Source organism: Oreochromis aureus, linkage group 7, assembly GCF_013358895.1.
Source record: "Oreochromis aureus strain Israel breed Guangdong linkage group 7, ZZ_aureus, whole genome shotgun sequence".
NCBI lineage: Eukaryota > Metazoa > Chordata > Actinopteri > Cichliformes > Cichlidae > Oreochromis > Oreochromis aureus.
Window position 1 is genome coordinate 54,211,161 of NC_052948.1, and position 26,456 is coordinate 54,237,616.

A 26,456-nucleotide genomic window follows, 5' to 3' on the forward strand; every position below is an offset into this window, starting at 1 on the left:
ACAATATACCAGTAGTCTCTTAAACCATGTGTACATGGGAAAAAGTAATGCACTTATTAAACCCAGAGTACAATAAATCATGTTGACAACTATATTGAAAATACAATTTATTACACTGAGTAATAAATACATACAAAGATGCAAGTTAACAGCATTTTCCTTTTTTCCCCTCCCTTTAATACCAAAACCAACCTCAACACGAATCAACCGATGCATTTGGCACGTCTCTGTCCCTCCCTTACTTAGCTAGGTGTTACAGGTGTCTGAAAAACAGACCAACCACTACCAAAAAAAACAAAGTTTAAAAAAAATTCAAAGAAGTCCTCCCCATCTACACCTGTATACTCCATGCAGTGTCTACAATTAACCTATGAGCCCATTTGCATGCATAAACCAATGCTTTAAATATGAAGTCAAAACTATGATCCCAAAAATGGGGCATAAAAAAAACAAACAAACAAACAAACAAACAAACAAAAAAACAAACAAACAAAAAAAAAAAAAAAACACATGATATCTCTCATTTTAGTTCCAATAACCCACACATGATTGAAATTATCCTCCAGAGCTCTCAGGAGTCACAAATTGCATTACTGTATTTCTTTTTTTTTCTCTCCCTCAAGGAGCTTGCTGTTCCATCCTTTGTTCATTTACTTCCTCCTTGCAAAGGAAACGCCATGCAAGTTATTTTTTCTCCTCATGAAAGGTAGTTCTTGCAGGGAGGAATGGGCGTTTTTAGCTAGGACCTTGCATTCCTCTCAGTCTCAGCCAAGCATTCACGCACCAGCCCCCTGGCATGGATTATTCCTTTGAAGAAGAACAAATACAAATTTAGTCTGAGAAATGTTAATGCTTGCCTGCTGCTTTTGTATTGCTCTGCATATAAAGGTTACCTCTTTTCAGTCGCTCCATTGCACTCTTACTTCCAGCGTATGTGGGTCTGATCTCCTTTCCGAGCTCTTCGATGATGGCCAGCAGCTCTGCATATTTGTTCTGAGGCACTTGGCTGCCAGTAGAGCCCTGAAGTTAAAGCAAAAATCAGTCAGGTTCAATACATTTAAACTGGTTTCTGGTATGCAAAATGGAGCCTCACAGTACAGTTTAATACTTGTGCTTTAACTTCTGACCAAAAATTAGGACCTGTGGAGTCTGGGGTGGAGAGTAGTGTCTAAAATTGACCTTCATGTCCCAACACTACATCAGACACAGAGAGGTATTTCATGTCACTATAAGAGTCCATATAAGCAGCCCTGCTTAAAATCCCCAAGAAATCACCACTTCTTGATTCAGTTGTGCTGCTGCTGTGTAAAAGACCACCACTGGATGGAAACAGGTAAAAACACTGCTTTTCATCATATGGGTGGTTTGACGGACTGTAAATGCAATTTTAATATAAAAATATGACTTATGTTGAAACCTGGACTGTAAAGTTGATATGAATATGAAGTAATTAGGCCAATGTTCTCCAGTTTTGCACAAATAAAACTCAACAAACAACACTCTTGTATCTTCCATGGCAATGAAGGAAATGGAAAAACTGGAAAAGTATGTTTGTTTTGTTTTGCCTTTACGACCTGGGGTATACAGTGAGATTAGTAGTTACCTGTGAAAATCCCAGAGAAGGAGGTCCGTAGTCACTCAGAAGGGGCCTGTAGGACTGCAGTGTGGCCAGGCTAGCTGCTGAGGGAGACTGAAGGTTTGCAACTGTGGACAATTCAAAAACAACTCCTGTCAAAATCAAAATAGACACACAAATCAAATATATTCAAAAAAATAGAAAACTTTCACAGCTGAGAAACCTCAGCCAACTGCTCAACTTTTAAAGCACTTTAGAGAACCTGTAAGGTTAAAAGGCACTACAAATAGAAACTGTTTGCCATTAAAGAGATTTTTTGTTTATGGAAATTGTATTATCAGAGCAGTAAAGCCGTTTTTTTTCTTATAGTCAGCAGTTTCACAAAGGAAGCATGTTAGGCTCTTCAGTGTTTGTGTTGTGGGAAACAGCAGGGAGGTGATGCTGATGGTGCAGGGCTTGACAGTGCGTATGTTTCACATTACAGTTAAAGAAAAGATGCATACACTGTAAAATGTTTTTAGGAACATGTGTGCGAATGAAATATGCTACAGCATTCACCACAAGCAGCATTTATTCTTCTCACAGGTGTAGTATCTCCTCTCTAACACACACACACACACACACACACACACACACACACACACACACACAGAAAACATTAAAAGTACAACGCCGCAAGAAAGTGAGCCCAGGCGGGGTGAAGTGATTTTCTAGTTTCAACAGCAGCAGTGCTTGTTACTGTCATCACACTCAAAACCTTTTATCAAACCACCCATTCAGTGACCTCAGACATGAAGAAAAGAGATGAGTATGCCAGTGAACTTTGCTTTTCATTGCAGTCATTTCTCTTTCTAGCAGTAATTTCTAATTCCTTTATACTTTTCTTCCAAGAAGACAGACTTTATCATTTTTGAAAGTCATCTTGAACAATACTTCTCTTTGAAGGTTGTTTAAAGTTCAGTCCAGTCGTTGTACCTTATCACCTTCAAAGGAATGTTCTTTTTCTTTGTGAAGCCACCTAACACTGATCTATGAATCACTCAAGCAGCGAAAAAAGGCACAAAACTTAAATTATCAAGGAGTTTTGTTACTACATGACAGAGAACTTAGCAAAGAACCAATTTAAATTCTGTCTTGAGGCACTTTTTTACCAGCAGCCTGCTGCAGAAGTAAACATCTTTGATGACTATGAAAAATGCCAACAATAACACAGTTTGTCAGGTATAATAGAGTATATTTACACCAATATGGAGAACTTAGAGGACAAAAGCGGAGCAAAGGCCTAAAGAGCTATCTTTAGGCCTGGGTTATCTTATCTGAATGTCATGTGTTTAAGAAAAAGGAAAAAAAAAAAAAATCTGTCACAGGAGAGATGCATCTGGCCCTTCAGGTGATCCACCTACTATTCACCAAAGCCTCATCAGAAACAGGCTCAGCTGAAGCGTAGCTGTCAAGAAGCTGTTCTTAAGGAAGGGAAACTGGGGGGAAAAGCTCAAGTATGCCAAGTTACACAAGAACTGGGCTGAAAATCACCAGCAACAGGGAGTTCAAATTTTTAGTTTGTGTACCGAGAAGGTCAGGAGAGCGCTACAGCCATCTATAAAATAGGATGAAAGCTCTGTCATGGTTTGGGGCTGCATTTTAGCCAGTGATGTTGGGGCTCTTGTCAAAATTAATGGACTGTGAACGGAGAAAAGTACCGTCAGATTTTGATCCACTATGCAAACATTTCATTTTTCACCATGATAATGTTCCCAAACGCACTGCCACTGGAGTAGAGCATACCTGGATACAAAAACATTTACTGGAACACAGTCAGTCTGACCCCCCCTTACTCTGAAGCAGTGTTCCTATGTTCCTAGCTCCTATGAGAGTTAAGGCTGTGTTGAAGAACAAAGCTTCGACTTTCGAGATTGTTGGAATTATATAAACTCTCTTTTTGCATTATATACTGTATTCCCGTGTATGTTTGCACATGATTCAATAAATCTCTACATCCATTTCCCATTTTCCTAGCAAAATATAAAGAAATGATAGGTGGTTTAAGACTACAGTACAGTAGATTAATATAAACCTACTAAAAACTTAGTACTATTAAAGATAAAGCTAATCAGCAGCTTATGAAGCTATAAAAACTACTTAAAAATTGTTATGCTGGACATAGGTGATATCATCTTTGGTATGCCATAGTCTTATGAAAATGGAGATGAAATTTAAGTTTAAACAAAGGATTGACCTTTAGATATATCTGTCATTGTCTGGACCCATTACCTCTGGACTAAAGTAAAGCAAGTAGAAGTAAAATGGGTAAAATGTTGCAAAAGCACTGAAACATCAATATTAACAATCTCATAAGAGAATGTCAGTCAGGGAAAAAAAATCATTTTTTGCACTTTATTCATGTGCTAAAAATAGAAATTATTTCCCTTGTTACTAATAGAATTTTTGAATTACAATTTTACCAAATACCTACAATCTGTACACCACCGTTAGCTTGACTTGGAACGACAATTCCTATTGTTTTTTTTTCCTTCTTCTTCTTTCTTTTAATTCTTAACTCTTCCCACTACTTCCATACATTTCTCTGTATAACAGAAACCTTTACTTTGAGCAGATTGATTTTTTGTATTTTTTATGTTTTGGCTGGTAACATAAAGAAACTGGGGATCTGAACACTTCCATCCACGCACATGCACCTCCATAATCACCGCTCCCCTGTCGCTTTGTTCGCCTGTAATATTCAACCTCCAACACGAGATGTCCTCGAAGAGACATAAAAAAAATTCGAGGCAGATCAATCGGCAGCTCCGACCGAGGAGCATCATGGAGGAAACGGAACAAGGCTGGCTCAAGAAGACATAAGTGATACATTTTTGTCACCGTGTAACGGCACCCACCCGGCGGGACCGCGACCCCGGACGACGGATATCGACACTGTAGGAACCGCCGCCGACTCCTTTCACATCCCCACCGTGTTTCTTCGCCGACTTGTATCGCGGATGGCGCTCTTTTACATTAGTAATAATGGCGGATATGAATTAGCCTAGCTCCCAGGATCTGACCCTATATATATAACTGGACAAAAACTACAGACACGGTCTTTCTCCAGGTATTCTCCGAGACCCCGAATTTAACACTCGATTTAACAGACGGATACTTTGATTTTCTCCGCCGTTTTTTCCTTACCCTGGTTCCCAGAAGTTCCCGGAATGTGCTGATGGACATTGGGTTTGTAAGACATTCCCAAAGACATTGTAAATTAAAGAAATAAAAATGACCCGAAATTCAGTGAAGCGTCTGTCTCTCACTTTTTGTTTACAACAGCGGCACCGGCAAATATGGCCGTCACTTTATATTGACACCCACTGTGCTTTTTAACATTGCTACTATCCACTGCGGATTATCAAGAAAACGGTTAAAAGAAGCACATTTCACCACAAAGCGACCAAATTCGCGCACGCTTTAACACGCATTTTAAGCACATTTGCCAACCTTTATCCCTGAGTTTACTTTAACGACACTTTTAAAAGACTTTTTTAACAAAAAGTGTTTAAACGTGATATGTGTTTAGATGTTTTAAACTTAAATTTTTACACAACATTATGAAGGAGAAACCAGACTTTTAAAGTAGAATAGACAACCAGACGTGGATACATGTATTTGAGGTTAAACTTTATACTCACCCATATTTTTTAATAGATTTTTTTTTTTTTTTTTTTTGGTTAAGATAAAGTATGAAAGAACACCAGCGTACCTGTCTTTGTCTGAGGGGTCGTATCCATTACTACTGATAGCCGTCTGCTTTTACCTAAAAAGAAAAGTAACTGGAGTTGGAAGCAGGCGCTCTTATTTCGGAGACTTTATCTTCAGTTTTTCAAAAATGTGCTCAGGAGTCATTTCAGTTCTTCATGTCCCATCAGTACTTTTGGCCACATGGTTGGACACACAAAGGCAAAAGTGTGGTCCAATCGTGGCTCTCAGGGTCATGACCCGGACCCCTGCCCGCTCTGTCCCCCCCCCCCCCAAAAAAAGAAGGCGCACGTAACAGGGTGAAAAATGCACTGTTTAGTGTTAAATCATTTCAAAATGTTTCTAATTTTGGTAATTGCAATCTTGGCGCAATGCAAGCAGTGGGAACTCATTATCAATATCAATAAATTATCAATAAAACAACCATATAAAGCTTGAGGTTTAGAAGACAGCAGTTTTTATAGATTTTTTTTATTATTATTATTTTAGAAAAATTAAATAGTCTGACATTTTAAGGAGCTGGAGAATCGCTCCATAAAAAAATCTTAACGGCCTTTCTGGGAGTATTTCACCATGCTTTGGTTTAATGCACTTTGTATTAACTTATGTGTATGGGAATTATATGTAATGGCATTATATACTTAGTTGCCAGTTTATTAGCAACACCTAAAGTAATAGAGCTATAAATGCTCATATACACCTCACACTTTTAATATGCATGCATAATGCTTTTTTTTCCCTGCACTTATGAACTACACAGAGCTGTACTTTGAGCATCAAAATAAATGAATAAATAAAGTGAGTAAGCACCTCGCAGCATTCTCACATGCAGTATTTTTACTTTTTATAGGAGTACTTTTAAGAGTGGCATTACTGCCTTTAATAATAAAATACAGAGTGCCTGCATTAAAAACAAAAAACAAACATACCACACTTGTCATCTCAAATTGTTAGTTGCTGTTGTTATTTGATAAACGATTAACTGATGTTTCTGGAAGAATTCAAGTCCAATCATCTGTAACTGTAGTCTATAGAATTCTCCAGATATGCAATGTAATGCAGTAGCTTTTTAGTATTATAACACACACAACAATGTAGAAGTATACCAAGCTTTATTGAGCATTGCACTCAGTCATATACAGGTAATTTTGAACTTTTGTACAACTCTTGTCAGTAGTGCAACTTGTGCGATAATGAAAGGAAAAAAAAAAATTAAGTCCTTCAAGTGTTTCAACTTCAGATGAGCCAAATCTGCCGTGACATTTTGACGGCATTTAAAAAAAAAAAAACAAAAAAAAAAACCTAACAGACAAAAAAAGTTTCCAAGTCAGCCACCAGCCCAAAAGATAAAATAACATGAGTTGTTGGTCTGTACATGGTGCACATTCAAGTTAAAATGAGACTTCCAATTAGAGAGCAAGCTCTAACGAATAAGTTCTCCCTCCACCATAAAAAAAATAAAATAAAAAATAAAAAAAGGATGCATGAACAATTTCAGTTTGACTCATTTTACAAACTGTACAAATGATACAAAGATTTGTTCTTGTTCCACCTAACAGTAACCACTCCACAGGTTTAGGATTCAAACACATCCTCCGTTTAATTATCACCACTGGGACAGCTCACGTATCCAGACTTTGGTCTGACCCTTCCAGGGCAGGTCGAGCATCACGCAACATATGACTGAGGTGGTACAGGCTCAACAGAAAAAGTGGACTGTACAACAAACAGACCTTAATTACAAGTAAGCTCAAGAAAGCAGAGAAACTGGAGAACCATGTTTGGATGTTTGACACATACGAGCTGTAAATACAGCTAAACACACACAGAGCAACTGTACTGAGCAAAGATGTCCAAGGACCACTGAGTTCTAATCATGCATTTGCGATACACTGTAAAACTCTTGTGTTTTGGGTCTTCATATGAGTTTAACCCCTGAGCAGATTTATATTTACAAAAAAAAAAAAAAAAAAAAAAAATCAAAAATCAAAGTAACAAAAGAAAAAAAAAAAAAAAAAAAAAACACTGAGAAGGACACAGTGATGCAGACTGCTGTGAAACCTTGAACATACGCACACACGAAAAAGGCTGTTGTCAACAACATGCATTTCACAATTTTTCAGGAACCCTTTATCTTTTTTAAAAACTAACCATTTTTTTGCCATTTTCTCTGTTTTAATAGCAGCCAGCTAAAGACCACGTCAAGAAATAAAACTGCTGTAATGGATTGGAAAGGAGTACAATATTAAATAGTTTTCCCCAACCCCAAACTGTGACCTAAATTTTTCTATTGCCAAAAATTTTTTAAGCATCAAGTAAACATTCAACAACTGATTCACAGCACTGTAATGTAGCTTTAATTATTTAGCACTTTTGTCTACAATATTTCTTCTTGTGAGCATTCAAATGCTGCCACGTCTGAACAAATGACGACACTGAAACAATCATTACAGTTGCCTAATTTATGTGCTTTGTTTCATTTCAGTGCAGTGTGAGTCTATACTGCACTATGCAGTAATTTATGGTCTCTGCATTTTTCTCACCACCTGCCCCTTAAAGCCTCTGATAGTAAAGGGAAACACTGTATAGTAATGTTAAATGCCCTCACATGAGGAGATAAACTCTTAACACCATATGTTTGTAGCTACAATAAAGGCCATAAACCATTTATTAAATGTTTCAATACTTTAATAAAGACTAAATTGTATTTATTATACCCAGTTCGCTTAATATTCATCATGGATAGAAGTCAGAGGATAGCTGATGCAAAAATAACCAAATCATTTCTTTGTAAAGGTGCCCAACTGCTGTAGCTCCAAGTACTCACGCAAAGGCACGTTCACAAACAACTGGCTGATCAAGTTCCAACATGGACAAAAAGGAACAAAATGTTCAAGTTAGACATTAAAACAAACCAAGGAACTTTGAGGAATCTGAGACCTGTGTGAAAAACAGATGAGCAAAAACAGAAATTGGCCTGATTTTAGAAGGAAGTGGAACCTGACAATAAGAATATTTGGTCTTCACCGTCTCATGAGCAAATATGCCAGATACAGTGCCCCCCCAAAAGCAAAAGGTTTCCTGCAGTAAACTGCATCACTTTTTCTACTTCTGAAAAAAAACAAAAATTCTTACGCTGCAGTAGTGCTGGGTAATATCTAATATAATGAGTCTCTAGCATACATTAATATGTGATTGTAGTTAAGCACTATATGCCCATCTGAGACTTTCCTCTGACTATGAAAAAAACGTAGATTTTGCTTCATCTACTTTTGGTCCAGACCCACAAAAAGTCTCTGTTTCATACTGAGGTGGTTCTGGGGTAAAACAGGGTAAAGTATCAGTGAGGAGTGGATAACTCAGATCAACATGCTCTCTTAAAGTCACAAATCTTCTCACTCTGAATGTCAGAGGAAAATACATCACCTGTCAAATATCTCCAGGTGAAAGGAAGAGTCTCTGGAGATTACAATTTTTTTTTTTTGGGGGTAAGTAAAAAAGAAAATTTCTCTATACAACCACTGCTTTACATCCAAGTGTCACCACAGCTTGGTACCACACCTCTGACCCTCAGGAACAGTGAGGGTTGTGCACAAGGTCCTGGAGCCTGCAGTGTAGAGAGATCCCTTCAGGGAGGGATGTGAACTTAAGGGGTAGAGATGGGGATTAAAGCCCCTAAACTATGTGTGGTGTGTGTGGCTCAGACTCTGAGGGTGAAGCTGCTGCCGCTTCTGCTGCTCCTGCACAGCCAGCTGCTGACACTGGTCCGATGTTGAGAGCTTGTTAATTAACGGAGACACACAGTTCGCCGGAATGATCAGTCCTGCATTAAAAACAACACAGAAATTTTAAAAAAGGTCTGAGAATAAGCTGGGTGTCTACACATCTGAGAGGACCGCAATTAAAAAGGAACTCTTAAGTGTTAGAATACCATGTCACATATCTGTCTGTTAAATAATAAGGCACAAAACATAAAACCAGGAGTTTCGCTGCGACGCCAACTCTACCAAAAAATGAGACTAGTTTCCAAAATATGAACTTCTTTAGTACAGCAGTCACTTAACTTACCGACTATCCTCTGCCCATCTTCAGTTCTCAGCCGGACAATCTGCACCTTTACATTGGTTCCACTGACCGGGGTGAGCACTTCCTCCAGCTCATTCCAAACACTGAGCACTGATCCACACAAAACATAGTACCTCCTGCACCGAAGACCAACTTCACACTGCAAACCCACTGACGCCTTCTTGCAGTTACCGCGCCTGACAACAGAAAAACACAAATAGGTTTACAAAAAGAGGACCACAGAGCAATGGAAGCATCAAAGGTTGAAGCTGCTGATGTCCTCTCATTACGTTGTCTTCATGACAAAAGAAGAAAAGTGTTGTTCTAAATACTGGTACCATTTTCACTGCCAAATTAATCTGCATTTGGTGCTCTGAGAAGTAGCATCAACAAATGTGGGATTAGAATACAGTAAGCACCATGCAAATCTGAAGTGCACATACCAATATGCGTGTGAGCAGATTTTTTCTGAAGACTTGTACTGGTCAGTCCAGTGCTGCTTGGCATCTTCTGACAAGACCTAATACAGGGAGAGCAAAACACATATGATTCACCACATAAAATATTCTGTCTTCTTCTTGTCATAATGTAAATGAAAGAGTGCCATCTAACCTTTTTAAATTTCTTCTTGAGGTCTGTGTACGTCTCTAGTTTGACCTGCCGGCCGGTGTTGGGCCTGTACACCAAGAACAGCCTCTTCTTAGTGTTCACCTCTTTGACAAGGATGGCCGTTTTTTTGTTGTTCCTCATCTGAAAATAAACCACAGACATGTATGTCATATGTCACTGCTCTGCATTCTCACACACACATGTACGGGTTAACTACACTTTATTACGATCTAGAGGCTAAGTCACAGAAAGAGGTTCGGCTATTTGAGCAAAAAAAAAAAAAATCAATAAGGAATGAAACATGATCAATAAGGAATGAACCCCCCAATTCGGACACACAAAAAACCCCCAATGATTTCCATAACATTTATTAAGTGTAGTTAGCACTTCCATACCTGCACATAGAAACCATCATCGGCTCCATTCTGGTCTGCCCAAGCGTGTGTGGCTTCTTCCCAGGACATTCCCCTTTCAACACTTACCTGTGAATGAAGACAAAGTCAGGGGCATGGTTGCTATGACAACACTATAAATGGCATACAAAATAACAAGTCTAAAAGTAAGAAAACACTTTTAAAAAGTCAAGACTGAGCGTATCTCACACACACACACACACCAAAAAAAGGAGGTTAAATATCGACATTTAATATTGTTAACCACAATCTTCACCATATTTTAAATGTCGCTCAAACAGATGACTTGAGTAGACATGTGCAGATAGGCAAGCTTTCTTTCCTTCCAGTCCACGATAAAATTGCCTACATTCAATCACTCATTTTCTTTCAATAGAACCAAATAATATTTGTCTGACATAAAACAAAAAATTAAAACATTTCAGATGTTTCGGACTTCTTATCACAAAGCGAGGGGCAATCTTATGTTCGGGCTCTGTAGAATATTGTAGTGTCTTTAGCCTACAATATAAATTACCTTGTGGTAACTATTGTTGTGAATTGGAAGTATATAAATAAGACTGAATGGAGAACTTAATTAGAGCCAACAGTTAAAATCAGTCTTGGGCATTAAAATATTAAGAGCTTGTTCAAGCTGTGTTTTGTTAAATATATTCAGTATATGGGTAGTATTGGGTTATTTTTCTTCAATGTACATAATCTAAAAAATATATTTTTCTAAATGTTGTCTTAGGGACAACATTTGTCTCCTCCGGGAGGAGGCCCCGGGGCAGACCCAGGACACGCTGGAGAGATTATATCTCTCGGCTGGCCTGGGAACGCCTTGGTGTTCCCCCAGATAAGCTGGAGGAGGTGGCTGGGGAGAGGGAGGTCTGGGCTTCTCTGCTTAGGCTGCTGCCCCCGCGACCTGGCCTCGGATAAAGCGGATGAAGATGGATGGGTTGTCTTATTTTATTGTCAATTGTTACTGTTTGTTATGTGCAAAACAACAACAACACTCTTGTTTCCAGGCCCTTTTTCCCCCTCACTGGAATATCAAAACTCAATGTATAGAATTACCAGTTAAAAGGTTCACCAACTTTGCCCCAAAGTAACATTTAAAAAATGATTTCTTCAGTACCACGTCTAGTCCTCATACATAGTCTATAGTTGAACCAACTAATCTTGCAAATCTCTAACTAGAGCATATGCATATATGAACTTACAGTGTAGAGTTCAACATGCCCTGATGTAGTGTAGCCAGGTGTTAGAAATTTCCTGCAGTCCACCTTCTTTACTTTTTCATCACCTGAGCCCAGATCTAACAACAGAGGACAGAAATAAATGCATTGAATGATTAAAATGAAACACAACAGTAACATTCAATCTCCAAGAAAGAATAAAACACTTAATAATTTATTACAAAGGCCATCCTTTGGCCCAGCCTTGCTTCTGTGTTTGTAAAAGCAGTTGAATAATCTTACCGAGAATGCCCATGTCGTATTTGCCATTCTTCTTTGCTTCCTGAATCACAGCTGCAAGCGTGTCAGAAAAGTACTGAAACAAAGCATTCTGCTGATGGACCTCCATGCCCAAAATACGATTCAGGAACTTCCCCATGTTGTTGTAGTCTGCAACAGTAACAAGGCACGTGGTTATTTAAAGGTTCCCAAGAAGTAAAAACAAGAGATTCTCCTTGAAATTCCCCAGTTTCTAGTCACCTTTGTCTAGTGATAGTGTGCCAGATCTGTCCTCCACATTTATGAGGCCAACACCTACTAATCCAATTTGAATTTCTGTAGAAAGAAAAAGGCAGACAATAACCATATGTGCAAGTAATTGATTTAAAAAAAAAACAGAAAGGTATACAACAAACATACCAACATCTACAGTATGAATTACATGCGCAGCAAACACAACAAGCCTGCAGAAATGCAGGAAATAACTCCTGTCCGTGGTTAACAGTGTATGAGTCATACCTTTGAAGAAATCCCCTTTAAAGTCAGAGGGTGGAGACACTAATGGAGTATCAAGCTTTACGATCGACTTCATCACAATTTCCAGAGCGTTTCTGCCATACTGTGGGAGAGTATGAGTGAGTCACTGCCCTAAAAACCATAAGACATCCTCTCAGAGAAGTGCTTGATGTTCTTACTTTGTTGTCAAAATTGAACCTGCTCAGATCCCGAGTTTCTGTTGCTCTTCTGTCACCATGAGTGAGAGCACCCTGTTACAAAGAATGAACACAAATGAAGTCCACATATGAAGAGAAAAGTCTCTACAAGACTAAAGAGAAACAAGAAATCAGCATCCTCACCAGGCTTTCTAGTCTTTTGGCAACAATGGATGCAAATCTTTGCTCTCCTGCAAGCTCCGATATGAGGAAGACATATTCTGGAGCTGTGACCTGGTTTGATCTGTGGGTTCTCCCTGTGTTTGAGAATAGAACATCCATTTTGTTACATACCTTTTTATTATTCTTTTTTATTAACAAGGTGCAGTCTAACACAGGAGGAAACCAAAGAAAAATCATGTACTCAGAGTATAGAGGAGTAATATCTACTGACCAAACTGCTGTATAGCCCTGTCTGCGCTCCACGGCAGCTCTAGTGTCATGTGGACTCTCCGCCGCTGGTTCTTCACTCGACGGTCAGCCTGCAGGGATATACCCGAGCTCGCTGCTTCTGAGATGATGGCTATGTTCTGGTTGAAGGACCAGATGAGTGAATGTTACACTTCAGACACAAAAGTGCAATTAGCAGCTGTGACGTCTGTATTTATAGACACATGTCAGTCAACCACAAGCCACAGCTTTGAACCCTGTTGGTTCATTTCTACAGCAGGCCTGCAGCAGTACAGTTTAAGTGTATATTGAAATTTTATATATATATATATATATATATATATATATATATATATATATATATATATATATATATATATATATATGTGTGTGTGTGTGTGTGTGTGTGTGTGTGTGTGTGTGTGTGTGTGTGTGTGTGTGTGTGTATATATATAAAAAAAAAACAAAAAAACGGGGAAAAAAAAAAAAAAAAAAAAAAAAAGCCCCAAGCCCTGCAGGCGGTTTATCCTTCAAGCTTGGGTCCTCTACCAGAGGCCTGGGAGCTTGAGGGTCCCTGCAGTATCTTAGCTGTTCCCAGGACTGCGCTCTTCTGGACAGAGATCTCCGATGTTGTTCCCGGGATCTGCTGGAGCCACTCGCCTAGCTTGGGAGTCACCGCACCTAGTGCTCCGATTACCACCGTTACCTTCACCCTCCACATCCTCTCGAGCTCTTCTCTGAGCCCTTGGCATTTCGCCGTCATTGTGGATGTTGGGTATCGAAGAATCCATAGGTCCCTCATCCTATTCATGTAGCCCCTTCCGCCAGGGTTACTTGCGTAGTAGCATTCCAACAACGCCCTGTTTTCGTCTCTTGCCCACCGATGCCTTCTTGTTCCAGTAGCCCACTTGTCGTCAGGGTGCCCTGGTTCCTCAACACCTGACGCGGACCTTATTGATCCAGGCGACGTCCGAGCCGGCATGCCTTCATATTTATCTGTCTTGCTCATGTCTGCGGTAGGCTCGCTTTTAGCATAGGGGGTCTAGCCTTAGGACCCTTACTGGATACAGACGCCCCAGGCAGGAATCGAACTTATACATACATACGCACACACGCAATTTAAAAACAAACAATTATTTTACCTTCTCTCCATCCATGAACCTCTGCTTCTCAGTGAGATTGAGTATTTCCACAGGGACGTCCAGCTCAGAGCGAGATTCATAAGTGATGGTCCCATCATCGTTGCTGACCACGCGACCTTTACGGCCAGTCATCTGAAGCACAATTAAAGAATCCGCAAAGTTAAAATTCATACAGAACAATCCAACTTAAAAACTGGTGGGGTGGGTGAACAGGGGAACTGGAAGTTCAGCCTGCATACAACAATTATTTTTACCTCAGCTACATTTTCAGGTCCTCCCAATTCATCTATGAGCTCATCCAGAGTGTTGGGAGGCAGATCCTCTGCCAGATCCTCCAGTTTTTCAAGCAGCTCTTTCTTCATTTTCTGGGCAAGTTCCACTGAGTCCTGACTTGTTAGGCAGCTTTCCTGACTGTCTGCCTTGACTGATGAACAAGGAAAGACACAGCATTCATTAACCTCCAAAAAGCTCAGTCAGGGTAATATAAGTTTATGTTACCATGCTGGAACATGCTTACCTGTGGCAGGCGTGCTGGGGGGATTAACTGAGGCAGTGAAAGTAGGCCTAGTGGAGCACAGCCCCGAGGCCAACAAGGCACTTTGAATCGAGTCTGGATCAATACTCTTCCTCCTTTTTTTCTTCTTCTTCTCCTTGCCTTTCTTTGGTTCCTTCCTGTTAAGCCATGGATCTAAAAAGAGGAAAAAAAGAAAAAAAAACACTGATTTCCTCCAATTCACTTTGAAATGCTTTAATTTACATCCAGGCTCCCCCAGTATCCTCACCACCATCATCATCATCAGACTCTTCTCTGAATGGGTTGAAATCGTCGTCTTCGTCTGCTGAGCTGACTGATTTGAAGCTGTCATCACTGTCACAGTCTCTGTCCGACTCCTCTGACTGGCTCTCATCTGAACTCGTACCCGACAGACCCCCATGCTTCCGGGGACGCTTTTTCTGCTGCTTTTTAACCTCTGAACCTGGAGAAGCAGAATGACATAAGAATGATGCAAAAGCACAACTTGATTTACATGAGCCATCTTTTTGCTGAGCTGAGTTTTAGGCATCATTAATGTTTTTATGATGTTTTTTTTTTGTTTTGTTTTTTTTACCTTTCCTCTTCTTGCCCTTCTGTTCTTGTTCTACTGCTGCGTCACTGGGAGAGGGGGTCTTCTTTGCTGAGAGGTCGATACCCAGCAGGCTGTAAAGCTTCTGTCTGTCTGGAGCTGGGAAGTGCTTTTCAATCAAGGACTGTAGCACACCTCTACAATAGAAACATTTTATCGCATTATTGTCATGAAAAAGACACAACTATGTTCACACTGTCACAAAACTGTCATTTTAAGTCAGTCCGTACTTTGCAGTTGAAACAAAGTCATTGAGTTCTCCCCCTCCTTCCTCCAGGGCCTCCAGTGTTCTTGCTTCACCAGTGGACTGAAGGCCAATCACCACACACTGTAAAGGTAAAAACTGGTTAGCTTATTTTTTTTCTCTCATTTAGGAGACAAATGATCAGAATTGCACAACTTTATATTTCAAGTCACTATTAAAGTTTGTGGCTAGGGCTTTGGTCCCTAATGTTATTCCCAATTCCAACTCTATTCACTTCTCTGTTCAGCTGCCATAAAGATATAGTGCATTTTAGTCCCCCACAGCAGAGGGGAAAACAATTCAATTCCATCCCCTGGCAAAAACCGAAAACACTTAAAAAGCTGCAGTCTGGTGAGATGCACTAACAACAAGGGAAATAATCCACAGCTACATTTTACAAGCTGTGATAGTCAAAAACTAAACATATGATAAAAACATCCTCAGTATGTCTACGTGTGTAGCAAAACAATGTATGCTTAAGGATAAGATAATACTTTATTTATCCCAAAGATGGGAAATTCCTTGGGTACGGCTGAAACAAAACAGAATAGTAAGCAGCTCGATAAGATCCAATAGGACCAAACAAATTTGTGAGTTCTGTTTGCAATTACCTTGTAATAACTAAGAGTGTTAACTAAATGGCTTTAGCTAGTTATAAGTGTTACATTTTGCTATGTCAAGGGATCATTTTCACATTTCAGGGCTCAAGTGGATTTTTTGGTGGGGTAAAAGTTTTCCCTGTCAACTGGTATGGTTTTCAGAATATAACACCTAGCCAGAGTATTGTATGTAAATCCTGCACTGAAATCTGCCTCTTAAGTGTGACTTCATTAGCCATTTCCAGGTCCAAACTCTGTAGTATCAGAGTTTAAAAAATTATATGATTTATTATAATAATTAAAAAAAAATGTTACTGCTCTCCCAGGTGTTACAATAAAGGTTTAAAATCCAGGCATCCATGAAAAAGATGAGCTGCGAGGCTTAACAGAGTAGAAGTTAGCTCGCCAGTTTCCATCTAAAGACGGAAAACGCATTAAAACACATTAAAAAGCCCCAATGAACGTGGTATGACCTTGGACCTAGAAGCCGGGTTAAAACTTCATCGCTTAACAACTGAATTGGAGATTCGGTCATGTTCTCCCATTTGGCTACTGATTGGTCCTCTAGGAGCAGGAGCTGGATCCATCATCTATTCATTCAGGTGTCTTTCATAGTGTCAATGACGATCACAGGATGCGCTGTTGTGCTTTTATTGTGGAGTAAACCCACACTTGACAGTTACTGCTTCAAGTCACTGAGCACTTGTTTCAACAGATCTCTCCAGCCACACAAACACAACTACCCAAATTCAGATTGTGTGGGAGTTTTAAATTCCGCTATGTGTAGCACTTTGTGCCATACACAGCAACGCATGCAAACACGCACACACACAATGTCAGATTAATTTGCCAAGTGTGCCTAACTTTAGCTATCACATGGAGCCTTATTTCCTTGCAGGTTAAAGTCCACACCCCTGCAGAAACTCGCTTCAGCTGACACACCCTACATATAAAAAATATTGACATATCAATTTGTTTAACCAGTTAGTGAGGGCAACAACATCACTGTTAATCACACTTCAAAAACAGTTTTACCTTTCCATTCTGGACCTCTTCTCTGGCCAGCTGAACCACTCGGCGGACTTTGGAGGCAATGCAGAGATACTTAAAGAACCTTTGGTGGGCAGACCAAAACTGACCCCACATGGACTTCTTCATGCGTTGCTCTGCATCCATGAGGTTTGCAGCCTGCTGGAACCTTTCCCGTGCACTCACCCACTGGAAGAAGCAGGAGACAAAGTTGAAATAAAAATAGTGCAAGCACAAACGGAAGAATTAAAGTGATGAAGAGGTAGATGCTCACCAGTCTAACAGATTTGTTGTACATGTTGATATATTCCTGAGTCAGGGGAACCTCGTCGATCTTGAAAGTCACACCTGTAAAACTCAGCTGTCTTGCAATGTACATCCCTCTCAGCTTCATGTCCATAGCTACAATCTCCATGGCACCAACACCTCTGGAATTGAGAGGAAAATGTATGCAAAAATGACGCGCATGTTATGACCTACTAGAGGCTCCTATGAAGTATGAAGCGGCCAGTGGAAAAGTACAAAAGCTATTAGCTAACACCCTTTTTCGAATGTTAGCTCATGTAATTTCATCCTTAATTTTTTTTCCCTCCTTGTGTCAAAGCAGGCACTTAGTGAAAAAAAACAAAACTAATCACAGGGCTGGGCGATATGAGGAAAATCTAATATGACGACATTTTTTGGCTATATCACGACACGTGATATACCAATGTTATTTTCAACCATATAGTGCCATAGAATTCAGGAGACAAAATAAAACAGCTGAAATTAAAATATGTTATGCTTATAACATAAAAATTTGGGGGGGAAAAAAAAGTGACGACCTCAAATTACAGAAACAACAGTGTAGACAGTGACTATAAAACAACTGACCAAGAACAGTCACAGGTATCACAGCTGATTTATTTAACGTTTTCTTTGGTGTGCGGGGAGACGATGACATGCCAAGTTGAAAACGGTCTTCGTTTTCCAGTGAATGACTTTTCAGCTGGTGGAATTGATTAATCATTTAGCAAATTTTTCGGGAAGATCCCTCATGACCTTGATTCCAATATCAGACTTCTTAATGACTTCTGAGAACTTTGTCTTTCAAGTCTATGGCTTCTTCTGCAACTGTAAAGGCTTACCTGCGCTCAACAGCTTGGATAAAGTCCCCAAATTCTCTGAAGGGTGTTTTGTGTCCCCATATGCCCAACCGGTTCATGTAGGCCATGTTTCGTGGTTCAGAGGCACCTACATAGGATTATTTTGTTACAATATTTAATGTTTGCAAAGATGCATAATAATATCATTTAAGACTGCCAATTTATTCATGGATCAAATTATGTTTGTGTTGTTAACAAACCTGTAGCACTTGCATACACAACCCGAGCCTTTGGGAGTTTGTTCTGCAGCTCCAACACTGCAAGCCCAGTTTTTGTAGGCTTGGAGGAGCCAATTGGACAAACATTTTTGGCTTTATGACACTCATCATAGACGATCTAAAGGACACTTTGTTAAGGAAACCCCTCATATTTATCTTATTTATATCATTTTACATATAAGTAATCATACTCATGCGTACATGAAAACAAAAATGGTCTAATCAACATTTTGTATGCATTTAAAACAAAACAAACAAACAAAAAAACACTTCCGAAAGGATACGACTCCATCAAAGTCTTCGCCACACCAGTGGAGAAGCTGCTCAAATCTGGTCTTATATTTCCCTCCTGACTGGCTCTCTCCTATCAAAGAGGAGTAGGTGGCAAAGATGACACCTTTCTTCACACTTCCATTGTGTTTTGAAGAGATTTTGCCATATTTGAACTGAAAAACAGAAAAGTGTAATGTCATATGAGTGAGTAAACACTTGACATTATTGTGTACATCATAAAAGTGTTTTACCTTGTTCAGGGAATGAACCTGGATGTTCTTGGCTCCAATGTCTCTTAAATCCCTTTCAGCATCATACTTCAAATCATTTGAGACACTAAACCTTAAGAGAAGACAATAATACACAAAATATTATACAGAGGACATGTTTAGGTTTTATTTTACAGTCAATCATCTGTCAACGACTGTGGCAAATATTAGAACTTACCATAGTGACCTCTTCCTGCCCAGGAGGTAATTCTCATAGATGATCCCTGCAATCGTCCTGCCTTTCCCCACACCAGCTCCATCGCCGATCAAATAAGCAGCTCGATCACCATTTGGGAGGAATGTCTCATGTTGCTGTGGTACAGTGAGATAAGAAATTTTATTTTTCAAAATAGGGAATAGCAAAGAACTCTGCAAAAATAAAAATACCTAAACAACAATCGCAGCAGAACAGAAGATCATCACATTAAATATTATACGCCGTTTTCAAATAGCAAGTTTTGGTGAAACAACAACAGAAGAGTTAAAGTGGAACAACCAACCACAGATGCATTTTTTAGTCTTATTTTTTTTTATTATGAATAAAAGAAAGAAAGTTACTGTATAGTCAGTCAGTTTCCAGTGATTACCTGAGCTGCATATGTAATAGCTTCCAGCTGCAATGCAGAGAGGCAGCCCCTGTCAATGACTTCCTCTGGGATGGTCAGTCTGTACCACACATCTGGAGGGCTCACACTGGACAGAGAACTGGTCTCTACAACAGGATCTGGGTGCCTCAGGCCAACCTTTACTGCAGTGACAAAACCAAGTGGTCAGAGGAAGAAGGAAGCAGCAGCAGCAGCAGGCGGCTGCTTCTTGTTTGATTTGATGGAGCAGTATTGATTAAGGGTGATGCTGACACTGCTGTTAGTCCACAGTCTAGTTCATTGGCCTTGAGCTCCTTGCTTAGTGACAAAATGTCTCATTATTGATGAGACTGATTCTTTGATTTAAAACAGTAGTACTTACATTTCTGTGGCATGTACTCTGCATAAGTCTCAGCATGACCCAGCTCATCCTCCTCTTCCTCCTCAGGCTCATCCTCTTCCTTCACCACTGGAGGTTTCTGTATACAGAGAGTCATGTGTAAGCAATGTTCTGCTTTTAAATTGTACGCCAAGGCCAAGCAAGACCAAAAAGAACTATTTAGAATCACTTATATCTACTCTGTAAAGAAAAATTAAAAAGATGAGAATTACCATAACTGTCCACCTTTAATATTATGACACTTACCAGAGAATGTGGAAAGGTTTGTAGTTTAATGTCATCATGAATCCAGATCCTGGCAGCATCTTTACCCAAAACTTCTCTCTTGATTCCATTGTTCAAGTCACCTAAAACACCAACAGGCCATTAAACTGTTACTGGTATGGTCAATGCCACATGGATGACTTGTCATTTTTGAGGCAATGCTTAAAAATCAGAAAGATGTCTCTGCTAAACTATAATAGTTAGGACAACAAATAAACAGCATTTTGTTAGTTTATGCTATTATTTCTACTTTTCATTTTATTTTCCAGGTAAACTTCTCTGTCTCATGAGATGCAAACAGAAAATGTTCAGCTCTGGATGAGCTCAGCCAGGAAGTCTCAAAAGCTTTCAGCCAGGATTTAAACCAGTTACAACCGCTTCAACCAACTACAACTTTAAAGATCATTTTAGCTATCTGGGATTGAGGTGAGCTTAATGATTCTTATCAACAGAATGATTAAAACGTCACAGCTGTGGCATGGAGTTGGAAAATTAAACTTAAGACTTAATACAGACTCATAATAAACCCATCCGAAGTATGAATGATGAATGAAAACTAGGTCAAAACCCCATCACCACTTACCTATGTTTATTAATACTTTCCAATAGTATAACAATAGCAGAATTTGTTTTTCTCACATTATAGTCATTTTAATTCATAGATGAAAACTTTTAACTATGACGTAAACTCAGGCTCTGAAGTTATCATTTTCCCCCCCTCCCCCTTTCCTATGTTTTATTAACCTACCAATAAAGTGATGACAAAGCTGGTAAATAATGTTAACAGCAGCCCTACTAGGAGTCATTTAGGATAATATAAAAAAGTCATTAGGCAGGTAAATCCGCTTCCTCCCACAGTCCAAAGACATGCTTACTAGGTTAACTGGTGATTTTAAATATGCATGTTTTGTCTGTTAGCCCTATAATGAACTGCTAACCTGCATGTGGTCTGCCCACCCAGACTCCACCCACCCATGAGCCTGAAGTGGGTTTCTGGTTAAGATTATGGATGAATGTTAAAATGAACTTGGGAACTCGGCGATTACACAATGGGTAGATAAATTAGCTAGTTAAAGATATAACCAAAGTCTTCCAAAAAGCAGGTCTCGCCACCCCATTATGCTTCCAGCCAGTTAGTTGGAAATCCCTATCTAAATATACTGGAAGAGAAACATATGTTCAATTTCAGTGGTAAGGGGACATCAAAATGCATGCATAGATTTACTAGTCAAACTAAATTAAAAAAAAAAAAAACATTGTTTTTTTTACTTCTTTACTTTCTTTGCTTTTTTTTCCTTCTTCTTCTTACTTCTTTTTGTGAACAAGTGCTTAATAAGTTTTTGCTACAACCGCATTCAGTAACACTGTAAGAAACAGACCATTACCTTCTATGACATGATTTAAATAACCTGAAATGATTTATTTATGCGGCCTGCTGTGTTAAGTATTAGTTGAAATGTTTACAATACATATTTACAAGAACACATGATAACTCACCTGGGCCTGTGGCTGTGGCTGTTGCTACTGGTGGAGCAATATCAGGTGGAGGCTTGAGCTTCATGAGCTCTATCAGACTGTTGCCCTTTAGACCAGTGCTCTTCACACTGCTGGACCGAAGGAGGTCTTTCAACTGAATCTGCTGAGATTAGAATAATTAGCATAACCAAGTAAAATGCTTTTCCACTGACTAAACAACTTAACCACTGAAAATATGAGCTGCATAAACTCACCTGATCTCTGTTAGAAGGCACTACTGTGGATGCTGAAGGGGGAATACTTGTGGAAGAGGGGGCTGATGAACTTCGCAGGGTTGAATTCGCCACATGAACCACCTTGGTGACAGTTATGGTATGCTTGACAGGGTTAATAGCAGACTGTTTGGTCACAACAGCTCCCAGTGGAGGCAACTGATTCAGCTGATTTAAGACAAACGTGGTGGTTGATGGCTGAGGTTTGTGCTGGTAAAAAATAAAGACAGTAGATTTGAATTCACACCGCAAAACATAAGCTGCAAAATACCAGTGTTTCCTAAAACAAGAGGGATATTGTTCTGTAATCTCACCCTGATGGTAACAATGGGGACTGCAGCAGGATGTTCAGGTCGAACAACTTCCACTGACTCTGTCCCCACACCAACACCAACATCCAGGGCACTGATGGAGATAGACTGTAGGAAAGCAAATGATAACATTAACATATATACAGATGTATAAACATTCATTTCTCCATAAGAACAAAAACTAAGGATCGTCTTACTTGCTGGGTTGTAGAGGGCTGTGCAACATCCTGAGAATCAACATCAAATAAGCCAATATCATTTGGGCAAATTCCACTCTCACTGAGAGCGGCGAGAAGTAAATCCTGTCCAGGATCCATCTGCAAGACAAACATTAATATAACCTTATGGAAACATCTTCCATTTAGAGTGTTGATTATCTACAGGTCCAATAATGATGGTATGATTAAAATCACACTCAGAGGTTAACACGGAGTGGATAGAACATCAGCAGCCATTTTGTTAACTGTGTTATAATGAACCAAAGGGGAAATCAACAAAAAAAAATTTTCCGGCCTCTCAAATGTGAACATTCCCAGCCTAATACGAATCCCTCTAAAAACAAGTAATCCGAAAACCTTTTTGTCATGTGTTAGGTACGTGTCATCTGCATTTTTTACAGCAGGGGTCCCCAATCCCAGTCCACGAGGGCCGGCGTCCCTGCAGGTTTTAGATCTCACCCTGGGTCAACACACCTGAATCACATGATTAGTTCATTACCAGGCCTCTGGAGAACTTCAAGACATGTTGAGAAGGTAATTTATCCATTTAAATCAGCTGATCAAGGACACATCTAAAACCTGCAGGGACACCGGCCCTCGTGGACTGGGATTGGGGACCCCTGTTTTACAGTGTGTAAATCAGCCAATACAAACAAAGACTAATTGTTAGTATAACTTCTCTTCATCCGCAGCCCTAAAAATTCTCCAACACAGCAATACGAAAACATGACGAGACGCCCTTCTCTGGGATGAAAAAGAAACTATTCACTCTGTGCAACCATGAAACTCAACTGTGAATTTAAAAGTGAATGCTATTTTCAGCTAAATGAAAACTTTCCACGTCAAGCAACATGTGAAGCCTCATAATATTACATCTTTTACCCATTTAAAGCTCATTTTAGTCTCTAGTTCAGATTCAGATGCATTAGAAAAACTGAGCTCTGCTTAAACAAATACAATCAAATGTTGCCATCAAAAGCAGACCAGTAATAATCAATCCTCATTCTTACATGTAATTTACAGTAACCAGACATAGAGACATACAATGGGGACAGCTTACAAAGGAAACCCAAAAGAGTATAATGTAAACCACAAATATCAAGACCCACATGTAAAGCACACGTGGGGTACAAAACAATCAGTGTAAAACAAAATTCAAAGCTACGCTTTCCGATGAAAAGTAAATTATATTTCACACTCAGCATGAAACAACAAACTTTCGATGCTAAACTTAAATCCGCAAATGCTGTTTCAATCAAATGTAAGCTGATTGGATGTTTAAACTCTCCTCAACTCTTGCAAGATCGAAACAAGCAAATTAATGATGAACAATTCTTGTAAACGCTGACTCGATATACTTTAATTCAGTCGTTGGTAGGATTAACAACACGAGAATTAAAGCTAGCCGAGTACTATAGCAACTTCTACACACCCGTGTGATCCAAAGACTTGTTCCAAAGTGACCCAAAACAAGACACGTGTTTGCAATGCCCTCTTATAACTTCCTGCTCTCTCTGGATCATCAGAGCTTCTCCTTCCTCGTTAGCTCGGGTGGTTCATAGCCTTATTATTTATGCAGACAATAATATCGTATATGCTAAAATATTATATAAGCTCAAAGAATAAATATATAAGATAAACACCAGTCTGCAACAGCCACTGCGTGGTTTTTCAGAATGTTGTACAAGCTAAACTGGCCTGCTTAGATCAGGGTGACACAGCTAAGCTACGCTAGCTTGCTCACTAACCGAAAGCTAAGCTGCTGAAACTGAAAACCAGTTTCATATTCAGTATTTCAGTGACAAGTCAGATAGGTGAAATACTCTCAAACTGACAGAGGCTAACCTAATGCCAAGTTCAACCACGTACAAAATTCAGAAAGCAAGCTTACAGCTGTTATGGCTCAATGTTATTAACGGTAACCACGGATACTTGCTTACGTCCATATGTCAGTCCATTTATCCTACTGTAGACTCTCGCTCCTGGAAATGTTTGTTTTCTCCAAGTTTACTTTATCTCTCACTGGTCCAACTATCACGGATACTTTGATTCCACTACACCGTATTAGAGACCTCTAGCTAGCTTGTTACGTCGGCGCTCCTTGAAGTTGATAACGAGTTGCTGATAAATGACGTTAGCAAGTTTTTTCAGCACTAAGTGAGTTTTAAAAAATACCTACTTCGACTATTTCCAGCAGGCTACCCCTCCTACTCTCCTGCACAACAGCTAACGGAAAAAAAAAAAAAAAAACCATGCTATCGACCCCTCACATTGTTTTGATACTCACTGTGCTCTCACCCACTGTGTCACGGCTTTTGCTAGCTAACATTAGCAACAAGGAGCGTTCAGACCAGCTACCCGCTATCTTCAAATCGAGAACTTGGAATTTATTCTTCAACAATCAGCGCACCACCGTAATTTTGACATTTTCCTCGCGAAGAAGTTGAGCTAGCGTTAAAACGAAGCGTTCCCACGCCGATGTGCTCACCTGACGATTGAACGGCCGCTGCGGCTCGCGATCGGCAGCGCTCAGCAGTTCGGGGCTTGTTGTCCTATCCGCTCCGTCGCGCTCACGCCATCTTTTTATCAAACGCTCCGCCGCATGCTGGTCACGTGACGTGTAGGCCTATAGCGTCCGTTTTCGAAGTCAAACTCTTCGGGCAGCGCCGACAAAAACGAGTCTCTGAGCAGCTGCGCGGCATCCCCCGATGACAGTAAACTGATAAAAGCGTGAAAATCAACATTTCTTCAACGTTGCCGCAAACGATAAACATAGCAGAGTCATCGAGCTAATACCACATCACGTGACCCGACCAGGTCTGGATAGGAAGTGACGATGAAAATTGTTTCTTCTTCGTCTTCTTCTTCCTTCCTTCGTTTTTTTTTTTTTTTTTCATCGTTTTTTCATTGTTCTATTTTTTATTTTACTATGAAATAAGATGTGAACCCAGTGGGTAAAATTTGGAACGACGGGATATTTCACTGTTATGACTGTTATGAATACCTTCCAGCACCCCTCGACCCTGAATCGAATAAGTGGAAGTGAATAGATGGAAACAGAGGGGTGTATTTACAACTGCATGAAGTTAAACAACATAAGTAATAAACAAATACAAATACAAAATTAAATAAAGGTTAATGCATTTTTTGGGACATAGGGTTTTTACAGACTTCTTGTTCAAGTAAGAAGAAATAATGCCCACATTCGCTGTCCAAAACACTAAAGAAGTGTTTTTTGTTGGCAAAGTTGATTTATGACAGTTGAACACATAAACACAGAATAGTTATACAATGAATCGTTTATGGTTATTTGTCATTCTTTCGCCTATAAAAATCAACATAATCCAAAATCAAATAGTCATTTCTGTAGGCTTTAATAATCTTAGTAACCACAATGTTTTCATTTAGTAACAAAACTAGAATATGATGAAACAGATTTCAGGATGTGCTGTAAAAAAAAAGAAAGAAAAAGACATCAATCCAAAATCAGAGTGAGAGTACATATTACATGAGATTAACAGACGGAAACATAAAACAGGAAATATGGATTTAGGACTAAATGAAATATTAACTGGAACAGATGAACAGCCATATGTTTCATGAGCACCATGAAGAAGGTTCTATAGTTCAGTACTTTGAGTATAAAAGAAGCTGGAATAAACAGAATTAGCAAAGTTGGCATAGCAGGTGGTATTACACCTTATAGTGGAAAAAAACAGCTTTAAAAATTTGGGTAACAGTGGTTATATACTTATCTTGTTCAACAAATGGACAGCTGTTCAAACAAATGGACAGCTATTCAAAGGCTGTTTTCTTGTATTTGCGTCAGTGTTGATAGTATACTTGCACATAAACCACTACATTGGATGTGTCACTCCATACCCTGCCACCCACTGGTCGTTTAATGTTACTATAGATGTATGACGTGTTTTA

The 26,456-nt window shown here is 39.5% G+C and overlaps 2 protein-coding genes across 8 annotated transcripts; both read right to left on the reverse strand.

The window, feature by feature from the left end:
* Positions 1 to 94: 94 nt before the first annotated feature.
* LOC116313208 (cyclin-dependent kinase 2-associated protein 1) lies at positions 95 to 5,589 on the reverse strand. Of its 3 annotated transcripts, none has more exons than XM_031730823.2 (4): positions 5,331 to 5,589; positions 1,604 to 1,704; positions 894 to 1,020; positions 95 to 807 (listed from the first exon to the last, which is right to left on the reverse strand). In XM_031730823.2, the coding sequence occupies exons 1-4, from the start codon at positions 5,356 to 5,358 to the stop codon at positions 740 to 742; spliced, it is 324 nt and encodes a 107-aa protein (XP_031586683.1). In that variant the 5' UTR covers positions 5,359 to 5,589; the 3' UTR covers positions 95 to 739. The 3 variants fall into 3 exon arrangements, with proteins under 3 accessions (XP_031586683.1, XP_039470278.1, XP_031586682.1); XM_039614344.1 differs by having other exon boundaries at positions 1,604 to 1,728; XM_031730822.2 differs by lacking the exon at positions 5,331 to 5,589 and adding an exon at positions 4,763 to 4,933.
* A 3,227-nt stretch (positions 5,590 to 8,816) lies between these two features.
* Positions 8,817 to 25,337, reverse strand: sbno1 (strawberry notch homolog 1 (Drosophila)). 5 transcript variants are annotated; one of them, XM_031730786.2, is made up of 33 exons: positions 25,012 to 25,337; positions 22,503 to 22,622; positions 22,309 to 22,413; positions 21,977 to 22,204; positions 21,744 to 21,885; positions 20,229 to 20,329; positions 19,965 to 20,061; positions 19,586 to 19,746; positions 19,177 to 19,310; positions 18,981 to 19,071; positions 18,741 to 18,902; positions 18,439 to 18,574; positions 18,221 to 18,326; positions 17,368 to 17,521; positions 17,100 to 17,282; positions 15,452 to 15,549; positions 15,207 to 15,358; positions 14,880 to 15,074; positions 14,615 to 14,785; positions 14,352 to 14,521; positions 14,098 to 14,229; positions 12,960 to 13,095; positions 12,710 to 12,822; positions 12,548 to 12,619; positions 12,372 to 12,471; positions 12,114 to 12,188; positions 11,877 to 12,023; positions 11,619 to 11,713; positions 10,396 to 10,482; positions 10,004 to 10,141; positions 9,835 to 9,911; positions 9,395 to 9,588; positions 8,817 to 9,149 (listed from the first exon to the last, which is right to left on the reverse strand). In XM_031730786.2, exons 2-33 carry the CDS (start codon positions 22,620 to 22,622, stop codon positions 9,007 to 9,009), a joined length of 4,215 nt encoding a protein of 1,404 aa, XP_031586646.1. In that variant the 5' UTR covers positions 25,012 to 25,337; the 3' UTR covers positions 8,817 to 9,006. The 5 variants fall into 5 exon arrangements, with proteins under 5 accessions (XP_031586646.1, XP_039471191.1, XP_039471190.1 ...); XM_039615257.1 differs by lacking the exon at positions 25,012 to 25,337 and adding an exon at positions 24,811 to 24,965 and having other exon boundaries at positions 21,744 to 21,882; XM_039615256.1 differs by lacking the exon at positions 25,012 to 25,337 and adding an exon at positions 24,811 to 24,965.
* Positions 25,338 to 26,456: the final 1,119 nt, after the last annotated feature.

Bases quoted from the DNA above. Each gene is read 5' to 3' on its own strand.
- LOC116313208 (XM_031730822.2), bottom strand. From the start codon at position 4,829: ATGTCTTTGGGAATGTCTTACAAACCCAATGTCCATCAGCACATTCCG. The intron at 1,705-4,762 runs GTAAGGAAAAAA...AATTGTCCACAG, and splicing joins GGGAACTTCTGGGAACCAGG to TTGCAAACCTTCAGTCTCCC. The intron at 1,021-1,603 runs GTAACTACTAAT...CTTTAACTTCAG, and splicing joins CTTCTCTGGGATTTTCACAG to GGCTCTACTGGCAGCCAAGT.
- sbno1 (XM_039615256.1), bottom strand. From the start codon at position 24,852: ATGTTAGCTAGCAAAAGCCGTGACACAGTGGGTGAGAGCACA. The intron at 22,623-24,810 runs GTGAGTATCAAA...TTTGTCTTGCAG, and splicing joins ACACAGTGGGTGAGAGCACA to ATGGATCCTGGACAGGATTT. The intron at 21,886-21,976 runs GTGAGTTTATGC...TTCTAATCTCAG, and splicing joins TGCCTTCTAACAGAGATCAG to CAGATTCAGTTGAAAGACCT.